Source organism: Emydura macquarii, unplaced genomic scaffold (assembly GCF_026122565.2).
Source record: "Emydura macquarii macquarii isolate MOO-44397 ecotype Brisbane River unplaced genomic scaffold, CSIRO-AGI_Emac_v2 contig_18, whole genome shotgun sequence".
Lineage (NCBI taxonomy): Eukaryota > Metazoa > Chordata > Testudines > Chelidae > Emydura > Emydura macquarii.
The window spans coordinates 11,873,721-11,892,727 of record NW_027130155.1 but is presented as its reverse complement, the minus strand read 5'-3'; the positions used below and the strand labels follow the sequence as shown (position 1 = coordinate 11,892,727).

General features: G+C 37.5%; 1 protein-coding gene across 2 annotated transcripts in view; it reads left to right on the top strand.

Moving 5' to 3' along the window:
• RHBDD1 (rhomboid domain containing 1) overlaps nucleotides 1-11,825 on the top strand; it is an 86,086-nt gene extending 74,261 nt beyond the window's left edge. Inside the window, exons 7-8 of one of the 2 annotated variants that reach the window (XR_010922242.1) lie at nucleotides 9,458-9,630; nucleotides 11,767-11,825. Coding sequence is in view for 1 of the 2 variants with exons in the window: in XM_067561489.1 (XP_067417590.1) it covers nucleotides 9,458-9,576 (119 nt within the window). In the remaining variant the exon portion in view is untranslated. Of the gene's footprint in view, nucleotides 1-9,457; nucleotides 11,495-11,766 lie in introns of those variants that run through there. The other variant, XM_067561489.1, reaches the window with a different exon arrangement.
• Nucleotides 11,826-19,007: the final 7,182 nt, after the last annotated feature.

Genomic DNA, 19,007 nt, shown 5'->3' with positions numbered 1-19,007 from the left:
AGGGCTGCACTATCTGGCTATTGTTCCACGTGATATTCTGTTGAACATGGGTCACTAGTGTACAGCAGTGCCTCCTACCCCCTCAGACGTGTCCCCAATGTTGGGGAGTTCAGAAAAGGGAAAATATAGAGCCTGTATGTCCCCTGGGCATTCTCCCCACACTGGAGGAATCTTCAGGTAGCTAGTTAAACTGGCCTCGTGACTTCTCTGCACTTGCCTGAATGGCAAGAAGGGGCTGGAGATCTTAATTTGTATACTTTGTTTTCAACGTTCCTATTTGTACTTTGTGTGCCAGAAATGGATAGATTTTCATGAGAAAGTTATGTTTTCAGATGTTTATAATCTGAGAGAATCCCTTATGGTTATTATAATAAAACTACTTAAATATTGGTATTTTATGTTTGAAAAGCAAGCCAAACCAAGGATATGTTACTGAGACTGCTGTGTAATGCATTATGTATAATCTGTACCATGCCCAGGAGCAATTTGTGAACTTTGAAACACATGAAATAATGCCCTGACATTAGAGCATAATTAACAGGATCAAATTATATTGTTATGGAAGAAATACAATGTATGTCATCTAAGGTAAACGAAAGCCAAGTATGAGTTAAAAGTTTTGATGACAGTTTATCAAATATTTCTCTTAAGAAAGCATTCTCTTTGTAGATCATTTTCTGCAGGTTTCTTGTCTTGTTAAGGATATTTGTATGAAAACAGGATATTTGTCTCTTATGGGTTGCCTGCTCCTGCTGCTTATTCCTTGCCTAAAGTCATAACCTTATGTTCCTTATGTCAAGCACATTCCAAAGCAATCAACTGAAATGTCATAATCCTGGTTGAAACTCCATAAATGGTAGCTGAAAATAGTTGTTATGCCACAAATGTTGAATTAGGTCTTTAGGCAAGGAATTAAACAGCAGGAAAAGAGGAACTCTTTAAGACTCAAATCTCTTCAAGCCGAACCCAAATTCCTTTTTCAGCAATATGCCAGGGCTCTCTTGGACATGCTGTTGTCTCCCTGTCACATATTGCTATACCATATCCACAGCAAGGACTTTCTGTAGGCTGTCCTTACTCTTCAGAATTCATGGAAAGAGTTCTGAAGCTAAGACTAATGGTGAAATCCTGGCCCTGTTGAAGACAGGGTCAAAACTCTCATTGATTTCAGTAGGGCCAGGAATTCAGCCAGGCTTCTCAACAGGAAACAAGATTCTTCTCAGATTTCTTCTTGGAATCAGTTCTTCTGTCTTCCTCTTTGGATGCTTTTCTTTCCCACCCAAATACTTTAATGAAATATAAAATTGCTGTTGTTGGTGCTGTTAATTTTTGCAGTTGCTTCCTGTCCAGCATTCTCCTTTTCTTTCCAGGCAGGCTATGGAGCTGTATTTTTAAAACTATTTTGTTGTGTTGTAGAAGGGACAGCAATGTAAAATGCAAATGAGTGAAAAAAGACACTGGTGAAAAGTTATGAAGTGAACACAACAAAAAGATAGACTAAGACTGACACTGAGAGATGTAGTTATTCTGAATCATGCATTGTGTTAAATAAGGAACCGACCCTTCTCCCTCATGCAATCTGCCTCCCCACAAAAACATGTTAACCTTTCCGACTTATAGTATGTCACTACTAGAACCCTATGACAAAGTATTCTGGATATAATTTCTTCTTTTCTTTTTTTTAAGTATGTGTTTCTTTAGATTTTTCAGTTGTATTATTTGCAGTTGATACTCTGTTACTCTGAGCCTTGCTATTTTGTTCATGCTTGTAATATGCAGCAGTGATGTGCAATAATTGCAGGTTTAAGATTTTTAACAGAATGGCTCATCATTGCCTATATCCCACCTGCAATAGATGGATGTTAAGTGGCTTCCGGCTTTACTAAATCCTTTGAAACATGATGTTCCTGTAAAGTCCTTAAGTGTAGTGCACAAGAGTTCCAAGGACAGCACTTTATGCTGAAGATATTTATTTTGTTAAACTGGAAAAGACGTTGGATGTACATACATTTTTCATTGAATAGCCGGATTTAAAAATACAAAATAAAACAGGGCTCCTAAATTTTAATCCAGTGGATTGGGTCTGTTAACTCACTACTCTACATTAGCGTTAGAATATCGGTTATGATGCTGATCTTTCCAGAAACATTGGGTTACAAAGTACAGTGCACAATGGCAAGTTTAAATTCTGAATTCAGGACTGGATTAGTATGTGTGTATGTGTATACGTAATGTATTCCAGTGGGTTTTAACTTTACACTGCTTCACATGAAACCTGATGTGACACAGAAACTACTAGATGCTTGTGAATAATCCCTGGGTTTCAAACCAGCCAGACAATAAACAACGCTATAATATTCAGTGCAGCAGCTTCTGCAGAGCCCATCTGTTTCAAAATAACCCGAATTCTGCTTACTATGCGGAATGCTTTGTTGACTAGGGTTTGTCCTAGTTTCCTTGAATGTGTTGACTGTGTGATTTTGGTGCCATCTGCTGGATAAATATGAAGTATGCTATCAAGATAATATTTCAAATCAAACAGCATCAGCACTTCGTTTACTTCAGCAATCACCCACTCTACTCTTAGAGGTGATGGAAAGATCCCAAATCTAATTATTTTCTAAACACCCCACTTATTTGCATATGGAACATCACACAATGAAAAGTGTTCTTCCCCAAATTATAATAGTTCTGATGTGATGTACTGGTTTGGAGACAGTGGGCTGACTGCTACCCTTATATATTTCCCCTACAATCCTACTGAGATCAGTGGGATTGCATGGGGTTTAAGTGATATTATCTATTACCAAGTCCAGAATATAGCTTCATCACTCTCCAGGAAGCCAGCTTTACATAAAGATAATCAGCTTTATCAAAGGCCATTCAGAGTGCTTGGAAGAAACTATAGTTTTTATTAGCTTTTAGGTTTTGCATTACAGTATGATTAACCATTTTCTGATAGATCCTCCAAAATACAGTTTCACATGATTGTGGAACTCTTTGCAAAAGATGAAGATAGATAGGTCAAACTGCTCTTGGCCCATTGGTAGCGGATCTTTTGTAGTTATGTCTGACTGGAATTTGATGTTCATGAACAAGGCATTTCTGGAGTTAGGTGTTGTGGTTGGATCAGGGTAACTGTTGTGAGCCAAATTTCTGATTTTAGATGCCCACAGTAGATGCTCCTGTTAGTTGTCTTAGGGTGCCTACATTTAGCTCCTGTGGTAAGAGCTGCCTTTTGTTCTTAGTGTTGATACTCAGTATCTGATGAAAACAGCAGGATTTTTAATAACTTCAAACTTTATGTTGCCATGGTTACCTAGGTCCATATATTTTTTTATACAAACTAGAAAGCTGTATATAATAGAATAATGAAAGTGTATTTAAAATCAATGCATGGGGCTTCTGTTGTCATATCTCTTATTCCAGGTTTTTCGTTTAATTGTCCTTTGTTGACAAGGTAATAGTGATTTGAATGCAGAGAGAAAGTAAACAATGAAGAAATATCTATTCCTTCATTGATAGTAATTGCTCTTTGTAGGCAAATGATAGTGCCAAACTGTGAAATCTTTCCTTAACTTTAAATGATCTGTTTCAAATAATGTGAACAGTTCAGTGTGATTGAACGGCTTTCCATTACTGAACTCTGAGTGCTTCATAAGTGATCATTTGTGCCTTTTGCATTCATATTTGAGACACATTTCATACTTTTTTTTTTTTTAAAGGATTTGTTATGCTATCGTAGATGTTGTTTTGGGCAATATCAAGTACTACAGTGAACAGTTTTAGAAAGTGCCCAAAACATAAATGAGAGCAATTAACAGTTTCAGATAGACAAACAAACAAACCTTTCTACATGAATTACAAAGAAGAAAACCTGTAACTAGAAAGCAATTTGATTTTTGTGAGCAGGAAAGAAGGTAAGAATTATGAATCTTTTGCACTTACTGCTGTAATGGAGTGTCCCAAATGCTGTCTTTCTTTTTATGCCTCTGATGTAAGATTACTCTATGGCAGGAGGTTTATTCCTCTTTTGGAAGAAAGAAGTGTTTAGACTGTTAGTGTGTCTTGTGCCATGATTGTTAAGGCAAAATACTCTATTATATAGTGCTTAAGAATGTCAGTTTAAGAGCCTGATCTTGAGAGGCGCTGAGCATGAGCAATCACACTGAAGCCTTTTGGAATTGTGGTTGCTGGGTACTTCTGAGGATCTGGCCTTAAGGCCATTGCACCTTGTGGACTGAGTACAGTCTTTTTAATAAGTTGCTTTCAGTGGTTTTTTTTAATTATCGAGAATAACAGAGGTAATAGGAGTTGAATATCAAATAACAGCTTTTACCTTCTTAGCATCGTAGAAATCAATAGTGGGTTTTATGTTCTCAGCAGAGCGAGTTAAGTATTCAACCACTGATGGTTAATTTCTCTTGCATACAGGCTATGTATTTTTCTCTCTCCCATTGGGTTTAAGTGATCACATCAGATAATGACAGCTGTGTTGAAAATGCCAGTAACTTGCTTCCAAAACTCAGAACTTGAATGGAAAAATCTGTTTAGGTCAAATTGAAAGTATTATTATTATAATGAAATAAGCTGACAACTTCTGTAACTTCCTGAGTTTTTTGTTCATTTTTTTGTTTTAACAACTTCCTTTAGTTTCAAAATTTGTATTTCTGCATACAAGTTTAGTTTTCTGCATTATATCCTCTTCTCTGATTTAAGTAACTGAATAACAGTGAGTATTATTTTTTGTTACTAATAAAAAGGTCATCACAGTTCAGCCATCAGGTTTTTTAACATGCCTTCTTCCAAAATCCCTGCTATTACTGCCATGCAAATTATTTCTTCTCTAAATCTTCCCCTGGATGATAGTAATTATTTTGTATTGAGAAATGATTTTGTAACATAAAATATTTTAAGTTGACCAATATTGTCTTCAGATATGTTAATTAACCACTTTTTGATGTCTGACATGCCAGGTAGCCATTGCATGTATCCTCAACATATATATTACATAATTTCTATGTAATATAATGTAATTGTAGTTTCAGAATTCTGTGCTTCATTACAGTAGCTGGACTGGAGGAAAGGTAGCTAAGGATTGAAAAGCAGGTTCACTTAACATGGTGATAAAAATGCTAAAAGCTGCCCACAGCTTTATCTATACATTAGGCTCCCACTTGTACTAATTAGTACAATAATTAGGCTCCCACTTGTACTAATGTTCAGTTGAACCACTGGTAGCTCTGATGGAATTTTTTTCTTATCAAGGTCTCTAGTTATAGGCAAGGCTTAAGTGGCTAAGGCATTTCTAAAAGTATTTAGGCATTGCTGCACTCAGTGTTGCCTAACTGATTTAAAAGTCTAAATATCATTTTTCAGAAGGGATTTAGACCCTTGAATCCAAATCCCATGAACAGTCTGAGATTTAGGCTTCTAATTTCCCAAATCACTTTTGCAAGTGAGTTTTAGACTGCTAAATCAGTTAGGTGTTGCAACCTTGAGACCAGAAATGCCCAAATACCTTCAAAAATCTGGGCCTAAGAATTTAGTGAAGAGCGATGGCGAGAAGTTCTCATTTGCATGTCTGTACCCGGAATACTATTCCAGTCTGCAGCCTAGAGCTGCTTATTGCTGTTAGATAATATCTCATTCATTTTAAATTTAATCTAAATAAAAAAAATTCACCAACTCTTTTTATTTTTGGTGATGGTGTGGGAGCTGGACTTGTATTTAAGGGGTTGTGAATACTGTGCCCAGTTTTTGTTTAACTTTGTATGTAGTTGTCTTATCTTCTAGATACTGAAACTGGACACGGGCACTTTATAAACAGGATCAGGAAGACCCTGTTTTTTAGTTGACTGTCACTGTAATAGATAAGAAGGTCACTGCAAACTTAATTTTCAGAAAGTAGCCATAATCTAGAAAAGTATGTCAGAACGTTAGTTACAGCTACAATACGATTTAGGTCCCAATTCTGTAATTGGCTGTGTGTGGCCATGCAAAGCTCCAATAACTTCAGTAGATCTCTGTGTGGCCTCGGGTATGCCCATGAACAGTTTTTTACAATCAGGGCCTTAATTATGTTGCCTCTACATACATCAAAATATACAGTGGTTTCTAATATTTTATTTATGCTTTGACTATTTTTGATATATTAAACATATTTGTGCCCATCAAATCTCTGGACATCTGAACAAAATATTAATTAAAAATCCATACAAATTGGACCAGTATCTAAAACCAAAAAATTCTCTGAAATGTCCCCATTGCTCACTCTTTCACCATACCTTCCCATCCATTCAGCCTAGAAAAAATCCAAGGTACTGTATGCTGTAAAGTATCTCTACATCTTCAGTTTAACAATTTTTTACAAGTTTAAAAAAAAAAGTTTACTCTGATCTGTCAAGTTTGTGAGACACTCCTCCATTAACGAATATTGATTTAAAAGCTTTAGGGATCACACTCTGGGTCTTTTCTTTCAATCCCTTTGCCAGGCATATTTAGATGGATATCTATTGCTGTTAAGATGTATTAACTGCCATCATTCAGCTTCCTGCTTAGTACGTGTATAACAAATCTGCCTGCCATTGTGTGTCCACATCTGGGACAATTGTTTTTTTTCCTCTTCAAATGAACCCTAGCCAGTTTGTATAATGCATAAACATTCTTAGTACACCAGTCAGTGGCCTACTTTCAACTCAACAATTTGTAATGCTTTTTAGCTGCCTGAAATCAAAGGTTCGTGCTCGCAAAATTCCCAGCCTCCTTAGGTGAATAATTATTTTTCTCTAATAATGTCTATAAATGGCCACTTCCACTTTTGTATGTTTACAAGATGGCTGCAATGTTACTTACTGCACCAATGTTTTAGGGGTTCCTGGCCAGGCACTGAAACCTGTTGGTCTCCTTGTCCAATTAAGATGGGCCTTCCGTTTGGAGTCAGGTGGTGGAAAGGGTTAGGCCAGACCCAGAATGGAAAGGGTTTTTTAGGTCCTAACATCAAAACCGGTATGTTGTCATCAGTCTTAACTTCAATCAATCAGTCTCATTTTGACCGATGGTAAGGGGGGGGTACAATTTATGAGGTATCCTGTGGTCTTTGGGGAGTGGAGATGGCTTTTTCATATAAACAGGAAGGATGCTTTGTTTCTAAAAGAAAGTATTTAAAAGGAAATGGCAATATTTCATCACATACAGAAACACTTAGCCCTTAATTAGAGCATCATGTTCTGAAACGGTGGGTGTGCTTACAGGAATAACTGTAACTTAAAGAGTAACTGACAAGTTGCAATGTTTGTGTTTAATGTTTCTTAAATATGACTTAAAGTTTTGCATCTATCTGCAACTTTGTGTTTCTGAATCTGAAGAGGTAGTGTAATGCAGGGGCATGTTGAGATTAAAGTATTACAGTGCACATTATATTGACTTGCTGCATGTTAATGCGAATTAAAACATTCTTCAACTATTTCTGCTTTTTTGTGAATATCCCATGTTGTTATAGCTAACCACTGGTGCCTGAGCAGCTAGTTAATCTTGGCAGCAGTTCATAAGAGTTTGAGCTATTGGCAAGGACAAAAAAAAATCCTAAATCTTCCAGTCTTTGTATAGAATTGTAAACTTGTCCATAATTAAGGTCCTGTCTGTACTATAAATTAGATCATAACTGAGTCAGAGGTCAGTAACTAGGTCTCCCTTACTTACTGCATTGTATACAGGCCATCAGTGTATTATACAAACTGGCCCCTGGTATTTAAGGTTGCTAAGCACCCTCAGCTGTCATTGAAGTCATTTCTGAAAATGAGATCACTGTATGTATAGTACAGTACTTGTTTTTTATTTTTCATATTCACTATTACTATTAAAAACCTGATCCTGGGATGAAAAGTTAATAAATATTAACATTATAAATATATATACAGTCTGACTCAACGATTCCCTAATCTTTTGAGAGAACTTTCTTATCCTTAATACCAATACTAATCCTTAATACTAATCCTTAATGTACCTGTATGATTCAGAAGGCAATCTCTACTTTTTTTCCCCCAAGGGACCCTTAGCGTATAGGAGGTTGAGGTCATACATAGTCACAGTCTTTTTTAATCTTTTCTTGCTTTCATTATTTTGGAACTTGGAATGTGAATTCTGAGACTTCTTTAGTTGGTGGTAAGGGGTGGATGGGTGGGTTCTTTCTTTCTAACAGTGCCAGGAGAGAGAACCATCTTTAGCCTGTTCTGTCTATGTGTGTACTGTTTCTGCTCAGATTAATTTAATCACTGTACTTCTGTATAGCTGAACTGTCACGTGTAGTTTATTTCTGAATTTGCTTGCTGCCAGCTAAAGATGGAGTTACATGTGCATCTGGTATGGGTCACCACATCTTGCACTGTAGTACTAGCTGAGAGTTTAAAAAGCTTGCTTTGCCAAAAGTAACTGGTGAGGACTTTTAAATAATTTAACAGTCTGGATGTTACTGTATAAAACGATGCTGAGAAATGTGAAATCCTGGGGTAATACTTGCTGAGCTTTATAAAGAACAATTGCCGTATTAAAAATATAAATTTTTAATGAACGGTAATGTAGTGTGATTGCTCCAAAAGTAGCAGAAATCTTTTTTCATCTGCTTTGTCAGTGTGAATTTTGAAAGTCTACCTAGTCACATAAAGGAACAATAATTATTTCGTGTTCATTAAAATGTATTTGTACAGACAATTAAGAAATCAAGTAATAAAGAAATACCAAGACCAAGGGGACCAACTAATCTGCTTACTGAGCATCAGATCTAAAAGATACGTTACTGTTGAACCAAAATTTTCTCATTTATAGCATTTGAGGATAAAACTGTACAGAAATACTTCAGAGATATCCATGGTAGGGTATTCCAGGAAGATTAATGACCTTCTGTTACGATGGTAATCTGAGTACGGTATACTCATAATGATTATTGTTAACACAGACAGGGTCCTATGTAACTCAGTTGAGTAGTATTGATTTAGTCCAGTAGAGGGCAGCATTGCACACTAAGTAATCAGTTCATTACAGTATGGTGGTATTCGTTATGACAGCCGCTGCACTTGTTTAGTTATTTGGGTTCTATTTTTCCTTTTTCTTATTATTTTCCTTTTTTCTATGATGCTGTTATTTTTTCCACTGCAGTTTATGGTTCAGATTGCTATCCTTCACTGGTCAATGTGTTAATCAAAGAATGAGTTATGTAAAATGATTTCAGCCATACGTTATAAGTTATTTGATTGCCTGTATTAAAACCTCCTTGTTATATATCAAAACCAATAACATTATTTTAAAATGGTTTTGTAATAATAAACAAAAAATGTATGCAAAGCTCACAGCCTTATTACCCTACACAGTTTTATCACTGTTTAAATCGCAGAATGTGCATGATTCTCTTCTCACCAGAGGATAAAAATGGTTTACATTTGCTTCTCATTTTGTCTTACAGGTTTTAGTGCAGGAAGTCATAGCAGTGAGAGGCGACCCTATGGTTTCTGGTTGCCATCTGAACAGTTATCGGAAGAGGAAATGAGAAGACAAAGACTTAATAGATTTGAGAGATGGTGAAATTGCCAAGTGTCTAATGAAAATATGTAAAGTGCTCTTCAGAGTTGCCAAAATGTATGCAGATCTGTTCATTTATACAGTTTCTACTTTGTTTTAGAACTATTTACCACTGGCTACATAATTTAACTACAGCAAAACATGCCAAGAATTTTGCAACAGAAGACTGAAGATTTAGGCTTAAAATAAGTGCTAAAGGGTGTGGCCCAAGAGCCAAAATGTGATCCATGGCTGCCCTCCATTTTGCTGTACCTTAAATATGAAAGAAAACTGGTAGACAAATTATTGTAATAGGCCACAACTCACTACTGACATTCCTTTACAAAGGCTTTGTGAATGCATTGGCCTTTTGTTTGCTGATGAAATTGTTTGTTGATTATGTTCTTTTTATCTGTCAAGGACAAAAAGGAAAATACAGATACTATGTTTGTGTGTATCCTTGATTATAAAACTATGTACATCAGTCATGCAAAATTCTTCTGTTTTCCTGTGTTATCTGTAATCTTTTTGGATTGGTGAGTGAACTGTTAATTTTAAAATGTTATCACAGTGACTGAGCAGATTTGAGCATGGGCTAGTGCCGTTTCAACATGGTTTTGCAAGCTATACACAAATGAAGTACATCCCTATTAATCCTGACAAGTTGCCAATACAGCCTTTAATGTTGAAGAATGTGGTCACCCCGTCTCAAATCATCCCATTCTGCCTAGGGTATATATATATAAAACTAATTTATAACATTTCACACTATCTTGAGACTCCCTGTGGCCAATATGGCCATCATAATATTGCAGCCTTAACTCTGAAAGTTCTTCCTTTTGTGGAGTTATTGTACTTTCATGTATATTTTGTTTCTTGGTGTGAGGGGAAATTATGTTTAAACAAACAAAACTCAAATATTTTCCAGGTAAGGGACGTGAGTTAGCATCCAAAGAAGTTACTGTGTGTTGTTGACTTACCTATTTTCTTTTAAAGAATGCTTTGTATTCAGTAGGCTCTGGTAACTCTATCATGCAAATTTTTTCTCAGACAACTTTAAAATCAGACTGTTTCTCTTGATGGACTATACAGGTCCATTTGGAGCTCGATTATAGCTCCTAAGAAAGTGAGCTGGTTAGGGAGAAGAAAGAAGTATACTGCTTAAATATTGGTGGCTGAAGCATTCTGCTTCCTTGTCACTGTGGAAAGCACACTGGGCAGCATGACTTGATGCATCTTGGAAAATACGTAGCTAGCATTACCCTAGAGCAGTGGATCAGGAGAATACATGGGCTCACTGCCACCTGGCTGAGACCTGCCGCCTCTGGGGCTACTGGAGCCTGCTGATAGCATTAGCTGCCCCTCCCTCAGCAGAGTTAATCATATAATGGTTGTCCTACCTGGGGCCTACTCGGGACAAAAGTTTCATTGTGCTGTGTTCCCACACTAGCACACCTGTGCCAGGTCATTCATAACTTGACCTTTGCTGTGTACTATGGATAGCTGTCTTTCAGTTAATTTTGCAAGTACATAAACGAAGAAAAATGTCTTTGTTGACACACAGTAGCCAATATGTTAATTATAATCAGCTTTTAATTTGTTGTCAATTAGCATTCTGAAAAATTGTATTTTAAAAACAAAAATAAGTTTGAGCAATTAAATGCCCAAACAGGGAAGCCTCTTCTGCTTTGTTCTTTTCAGTCCTTAGTAGGTGTTACAATATGAATCACAATTCATAGCTGTCCTGTGATGTGGAACTATTAGCATCTCTTGAGTGTTGGTTGGGCTTGGCGTTGGATTGAAAAGTTCTTGTATAGATTATTTTCAGGAAGCTGTCAGGATCAGTGATCTGTGCTTTATGAAATCTTGAAATCTCTACCTCTCCATGGATATGTTTTTACAGTTGTATGTATTTTAATAAATAAAATAGCTGAAAGTTAAATTACTGGATGCACTGTTTTCATCTGGTTTTTATCAATGGACAAAATCTTTTGTTTGCACAGGCTGCTTCCTATCATCTGCTTCTTTGTTGCTTTCACAGTGCTTCTTGTCTATTTCATGCCATGGAGAAGCATGAAATGGGCATGCCAAATGTTTGGCTTTTTCAAGTGCTGAGAGCTAGAAATCTTAACTATAATGCAATTTTGCATGGTGTTTGTTTTAAAAAATATATATATAAAAAAATAAAGTGCATATGTGTATGGTCACTTGCAGATGCGCCGTTCATACCCATTAAGCACAGTGCTTTCTGGAGGATCCTTGATCATCTTCAGGATTGCACAGTCAGTATAAAGACTTTTTCTTGTTCGCTATCTGTGCTTTGTATATGGTATACATACTAGCCACAAACTAGAATGGCCAATATTCATGTATATTTAAATAGGTTGATTTTTCTAATAATTTTCTGTCTTCTTCATTGAATCGTATAACAAAGTAAGCAAAATTGCACATTTGAATGTTTTTGGTTGTGCATATTTTTTATCCTTAATTTGAGCAAGAAATAGCATTATTCCCTCAAAAACTGATCTCGTTGCTGCTGTGTGCAATTTCCAGTTTAGTTGGTTATGTTCATGAGGCTCCATAATTTCAGTTATTTAAAGCTGTCAGACAGGCATAGTCAGAAAACATATTGTAAAAGAATGACGGCCTTGTAGCATTTTTAGTAAAATGAAAAGTATTTAAACAAAGCCAAAAAATCACATTTTATGGCATTTATTTACTCGTGGTAATGTTAGGTTAGAAATCTCAGCACAAGGTGACTTAGTACTAGAGGTGTCATGGGCTCCCTTAAAACAAAGCTCCACATGATTACAGAAATCTCATGAGCTGGGTACTTTTTTTTTACTGCCTTCATAAGCACCATTCTTATGAAATATTCATAGATAATAACATTGTCAGCCATAACTATGGATTGCTAAATATATATATAGCCTTCTTCAGATTTTCTTACTATGAAATTGAAATACCTTTTTTTTTTTTTTTTTAAACATTTCAGCCTGTCTGTCCATTTCTTCTCCATTTTATCTTAATTTCTAATAAAAGATCAGCACAGAAGATATCATATTTGTCCATTCAGTCAAAGCTCATTATAAGGTAATATAGATGAGACAAATTACCTGCATCAAGGCCTGTATCTGCTCAAATTGAAGTCGTGGAAGTTTGCCATTGAGTCCTTACACTGTCATAGAATAGTAATTTTTGATACAGGTCATGGATTAAGTATGCAAAGAAATGCTGTTTCAGTGATAGGGTTCTACCCTGCACTTTCCCACAATTAAAAATAAATTCTTTAAAAAAAAAAAAAAAAAAAAGAAAAATCCTTTTAGCTTGGAGAGCCCTGATTGCAAGTGTGATGTCATAGATGAATATCTAAGGCTGCCTGTGTTCGTCAGTACTTATGCAGGGTAGTAAGAATTTGAAATCCAGCGCTTCCTGCATAAACATGTCTATCGCACTGAAAAATTCTCTAAAATCATTCTGTGATTGAGTAATTCTGTGTAAACTGAATATTTTTTGAAAGTTTTTGTATAAAATTTTGAATCTGAAGATGAATTCATTTTTATCAGGAGCTGTGATTTCTCCTGACTTTAGTGTCTCAGTTCATTCTTCTTGATCAGGTATTCATGTAACAAGGCTGACTATTGACTCTAAAGGCTGAATGGATTTGGAAATTTCTCACCAATTTCTCACAAATTCTGAACCAATTTCTCACACTAATAAAGATGGTTCTTCCTGACCAGGGATAAGGCACAGTATAGGTAAGCTTCTCCAACTACTGCCTGTTCTGTTTTGTCTTTGCTATGATTCTGCAGACTACAATAAATTCATTCTTTTCTCCTGCAGACGTCTGATAATATAACGTCTTCTAAAGAAAAAACTAGTAAAAATACGTTTTTGAGAGAACTACGCTGATGGATGTTACATGGTGCATCTTCCATTGAGACTGAGTACCAGGTTCTGATCTAAGTGATACAGCTGAAAATCCAGAAGTCATCGGTCGTGGTCAAAAAGTATGCTTGTGTAAATAAGATCAGAATTTGATTGTCTAAACTTCCATGACACTACATGGCACCAGGGTATCAGAGAATTTGGGGAGTTTCAAAGCATTATGATTGAGGGTAGTTGCTCCATAGTTAAAATTGAAGCCGTTTTCCCATTTTGTAAGGGCATTTTGATATTGGCATTCCAATTGGCATTGATATTCCTCAAAAAGAAGCTGTTCTGCTTGAAATCTCATATACCTCATCTCAGGGCAGAGTTTTGTTTTTTCCAGGAAGTTTGGTGAAAATCAGAAAAGGAGTTTTAATGTTGTAATATTTTGAAAATTTACCTGAAGTTATTTTATTTATCTAAGGCTTGGTCTACACTGCCGGCAAATTTCAACCGCAGTGGACAGAAGATACACACACTACATAGAGTAGCTTGCATATCTCCCGTCGACTTCCTAACTTCTATCTACTGCAGCGTCCCCGCTACACTGTGCCAACAGGAAATCCCATCAACGCAGTGTTACTCTTTCTGTGGGGGTGGATTAACGGTGTTGACTTTCAGATCGATTGAGCAGGTCTCCGCTGCTGCTCAGTCAATCCTGCTGAATCTATCTGGCGGTGCTGACAGTGCCACCATCAATATAGACAGACCCTGAGTTATTCATCCAAAAATGGCTCTAGGAAATGGGTGAATGCAGAGGGGATGTTGTTTGTTGTGAGAGGTTTTTGATAGCCTTTATTATCATTTGTTATTTGGGGAAGAAGAGGGAAAATGTCCAAATATACCTAATAAAAACAGCTTTTAATACCCCACACTAACGTGGGCAGGGCTTAAGTATTGGCGCATCAAAGTGCAGAGTTCTAAAAAAGAGTCAGTGGAATGCTGAAGGTGTTGTGCCTGTAGAGAAAAGGGGATCTTGCTTGGCTTCATCATGCCACATTGCGGTCAGAAAATAAAGAGGAACTGAAGAACAGTTTGCTGCTTAAAATAAGACTTTGCAAGTTTAAGGGATATTTGTTCCCAGGTTGAAGCAAATTAAGGTTATCTGTTGCCTGCTTTGGGGGTGTTTTTGACAGGCTGAGCAAGGTCCTAGTTTTGACTCCCTGACTTATGAGTCAAGAAAGAGGAACTTGTGAGAGGCAAAGCCTCCCTGTTGACAAAACTTCCTTTTTCACCATTTAAGGAGCTTAGTCACAGGTGGTTGAGCAAAGCAAAATTGCCAACTTGTGCATGTCATGGTCATTGCGAACAAATGAAAACAAAATGCCTTGACTACCTTAACATATATTTATTGTACCATTGGGGATATCTGCACAATATAGGTAACAATTTTTCATTTATATATAGCTACTTATATTTGTGGTACTAGTATATATTGTTGTCTTAAAAAGTACTAAATTTATTGCTTATGAAAATTAGGGGCTAGTTATCCCGGACATAAGAATTATGGACAGGTGCTGCACAAGTTTATCTACATAGCAGTGCATCTCAATTCTTACTTCTACTGATATGGTACAATAAGCATGCCATATATTGGGGAATAAAGTGCTTAATGAGGCTTCTTTTTTGGTAATTTTTCTTCTCCCTCTGTAAATCGATTATTCTTACTTTTATATCATTCAGCTAGTACCCTTGTACAATCGGCTCTTTTTCTCCACAGACCATGTCAACTACAGATATTTGACCTTTTCCCTATGTAAGAATTGTTGCCATTATCCTCTTTTAATTAATTTGATTAATTCGCAGTCTGTAGCAAACAAAGTATGTTTGTTACCTTCATCATGGTAGTAAAAATGCTGACTATTTATAACTTTTAAATTTGGTGCAATATTTTATTGGTTTGCCATACTTTGGGGAAAAAATTATTTCAGTAACAAACATTCAGTAGAGACAGTACCATATAGTGCTTTGCTTGGGGTCTGATAATTTATTTTTAAATTTATTTTAAAACATTTTCTTGAAAGCTGCAGGTTAAGTACAAGGTGCGAAGCATTCATGGATGCAATGTGTATGAAAACAGCAGGGTAAGTCTAAGTGAAACCTTAATGAAGTGCTTGAAAAATAGTTTAAGCTCAAACTTTGATCTTAACACTACAGGAGCGCGATGAAGAATGTGATCTTACTCCAGGATTGATAAGTACTGGTATCAGACAAATTTTGGGTCTGGCACAAGAAAAAGCTGTGTGTGAACTGCCCTGAAATAAGCAGTTCATTAACACATATTAATTCCTGAGCTCTGCACATTCCAATGGAAATCCAGTGATGTTGGATAGAATGGTTCTGTGGTGGTGTTACAAGCTGCTAATTGTGTACAACAACTTGTCATGCACACACAGGGTGACATAGTAGACTAGTAGTGTCCAGAACTTTTGCATGAAGTGTCAGAGCAAACTGAAGTCAGCGGCCTTTGGATAAGGCCTTAAATGCAGCCAATTGAGAGTTTGCAGCAGGTTCAGCGAAAGATTTTGTTGTGCTTTTGCTCTTCACAACTCCTATGGTGCTGATGCCTTCCCTTTTCATATCATTCCAAATGTTATTTATGGCTTATGCAGACTCCTGCAATAGAAACAAAACCCAGTTTAATCTAAAATGGGAAAAAATCATGATTTGACATGCACAGTTCAAAATTATGCTTCTTCTGTGTATATACTGTCAGACGAAAAGCACAGACAAGAGAAACGTGAGTCTTTGTTAAAATAAAAAAGAAAACAAGTTCATAAAAATTACAAAACTTTTATTTTAAAAATTGTGGTAATTGGTGAGCCTATAGAAAGGGGGAATACTACTCAATTTAAAGAGAAAATAACATGTTATAAATGGAAAAAACTGTTCCCCCTGGAACATGACATCATTTTCTCTGTTAAACACCATTTTAAGAGTGCCATGAAATGATGTTGTGCATTTAAGATGGATAGTATTTCAGTGACAATCTAAGTATCTACTGTGGAAGTTGCTATGGTAACAATTCATTTATCATGACAGTGGAGTAAATTGGCTTATAAAACCGGAATAAATTGTCAATGCATGAATAACTGTTGCCTTAGGGCTGCACGGATGTATTCACCATTGTTGATTTAAACATTCTTCTTTTGGTTCTGTGTAAAAACAAATATTTAATTTGTTGTTTTTCATTTGATTGCTGGTCATGCTCTTCTAGAGTGTTTAAATGTACAGTGACTACTTCAGCTTGAAAATAACTTGGAACAACTGTAAGAATGTCTTCATAGAAACTTTTTTGTGGGTAATCTTGTAATAATTACTATAATTGAGTTATTTTTTGAGGAGTTGGGCAAATTGGAGAAAGCTCACTTGCCACACAAGTTCATTCATTCTTTTTTTTAAAGTATGTCAGGCTCATGTGCATAAGAAAAGCGTGGAATCTACAGAAAACAAATTTAATATTTTCAAGGTTAGCATATTCTTGTTGACTGATCATGCTCCCATCAGATAAAAGCTTGATCCAAAACCCATTAAAATCCATGGGAGATTATCAATTGATTTCACTGGGTTTTGGATCAGACCACCTAAATGAGGTGCTGAAGAGTACACAGTAAGTTTTAATGGAACATCTGCAATTAAAAACCAGGTCTTCTGACTCTTAATTTGGTACTCTAATCCCCAGAAAACCCCAGATTGTGTAGCTTGAAAGCTTGTCTCTTTTGCCAATGGAAGTTGGTCCAATAAAAGTTGTTACCTTACCCACTTTGTGTCTATAGTATCCAGGGACCAACACAGCTTCAACATTGCTCTGATAGTATAGTACAGACGTGAGAGTTCTTCTTTGAATAGTGTCCCTGTGGGTGCTCCACTGTAGTTGTGTCACCGCCAATGCACCTCTAATCAGAGATTTTAGGTAACAGAGCCTTTCAGTCCGCACATGTGCTCTAACTCCTTCATGCTCTGCCTTGAGGCTACCTAGCGCTGTGTGGGCAAACTGCGCTTAGATCCTTCTCAGCCGCTCTTGGCCTGAGACAGAGTAAGTAGCAGTCCGGTTTACTTATCTCTTTATAGTTGATAGTGTTTAGTATATAGCTTCTTGCAGAGTTTCTGTTTCCTTCTGTATTCCTTTTTTAGACCTTCTATTATTCTTTAAAAAAAATTTTTTTTTCTTTTGCTCTGTTTTCTCACCTTTTGTTGTGAGATTGCCCCTGTAAGGGGCACGCCCAACTCCCCAAGCTTCAAAAGATGCCGTGCTGTAGAGAGGCAATTCCTGTTACTGACACACACCCACTGTGTCCGAATGCTCGCGTTCTGCAGAAGTTTACCTTCTGCCAACAATAGAGGGCTAAATCCCAAAAGATCTGAGAGCTAAAGTTGAAACCCCTCCTCATGGAGGGTGCTTTTAAATGGGCATGCAACCCTGGCCTCGAATCCTCTCCAGGGTGAAGGTTGTCCCTGGAGCCCTCAACTTCTAGAGAGGGAGAGTCACAGAGAAAGTTGTCTGACTTCCCCTGCAAAACCCCTAAAAAGAGGCCTGCAAGCCCCCAAACCAAGCTCCTGAGCAGCTGGTGGAGATCCCCTGCATATTCGGTCACCTCAGCACCAGCAGCGCTGGCGACTCTGAAACACAGCACCCAGAAAACACAGGAGTCCTTGGGTACGGGCTCTGCTATAATGCCTAAAGACCTGAGAGTCACAGGCTCTGAAGCGGCCGCATCGCCTGCCAAAGATAGGAGTAGAGACCACACCATTTCTACAAAATCGGCATCGACAAAAAAATCCTTGGCACCGATGGCTTCAAAACAGCCCTCGTCAGACTATACCTCCCATAAAAGCCCTTCGGTACTAATCCGTCAGCAGCAACCCCCAATGGTACCAATCACAATGATGCTGCATGAATTCCATTTCTCGAGAGACCTCATGAACATGGAAAAGCCGGAGTCCCTATTATTCGGTACTGGAGTTCCGGTACTGAGTACGTCTCAGTCCCCAGAATCACTAATGGCACTGGGCCGTTCACCTCCAACTTCCCAATCAACCAGCCTACTCCAGTGGGGAGCCAGAAAATGACCAAGATGCCAGTTGCTCTCTGGCCTCACACCATGACCCATTGTTACAGCAACTGGGACTTTCCCAGTTACACCCATGCTCCAATCCCCAGCCATTGACGACTCGTCGCACTTACCTGCAAAAGTGAAAGCGATTACAAATTTGATGTAATTCCAAACAAGTTGTGCTGACATCTTCCTCCCTCCCTTTGGTCCTGGTGTGATGGGGTGAGCTTACCCTGCACTGAAAGAGTTAAACCCACACTACGGGTGGCAGAAGTCCCACCCCCTAGGCTGGGGGTGACATCCCCCTACTCCCCTTGGGGTGACAGCTAACTCCTACCTGAGCCTCAGACTGTAGAGGTGCGCAAACCCCTGCCATCGCCAGACTGCATGCAGCCATGCACCCCTGGGCAGTGATATTGACTCTGGCAGCTAGGCCACACAGCCTTGACCCGAGGGTGACTATTGACTTTC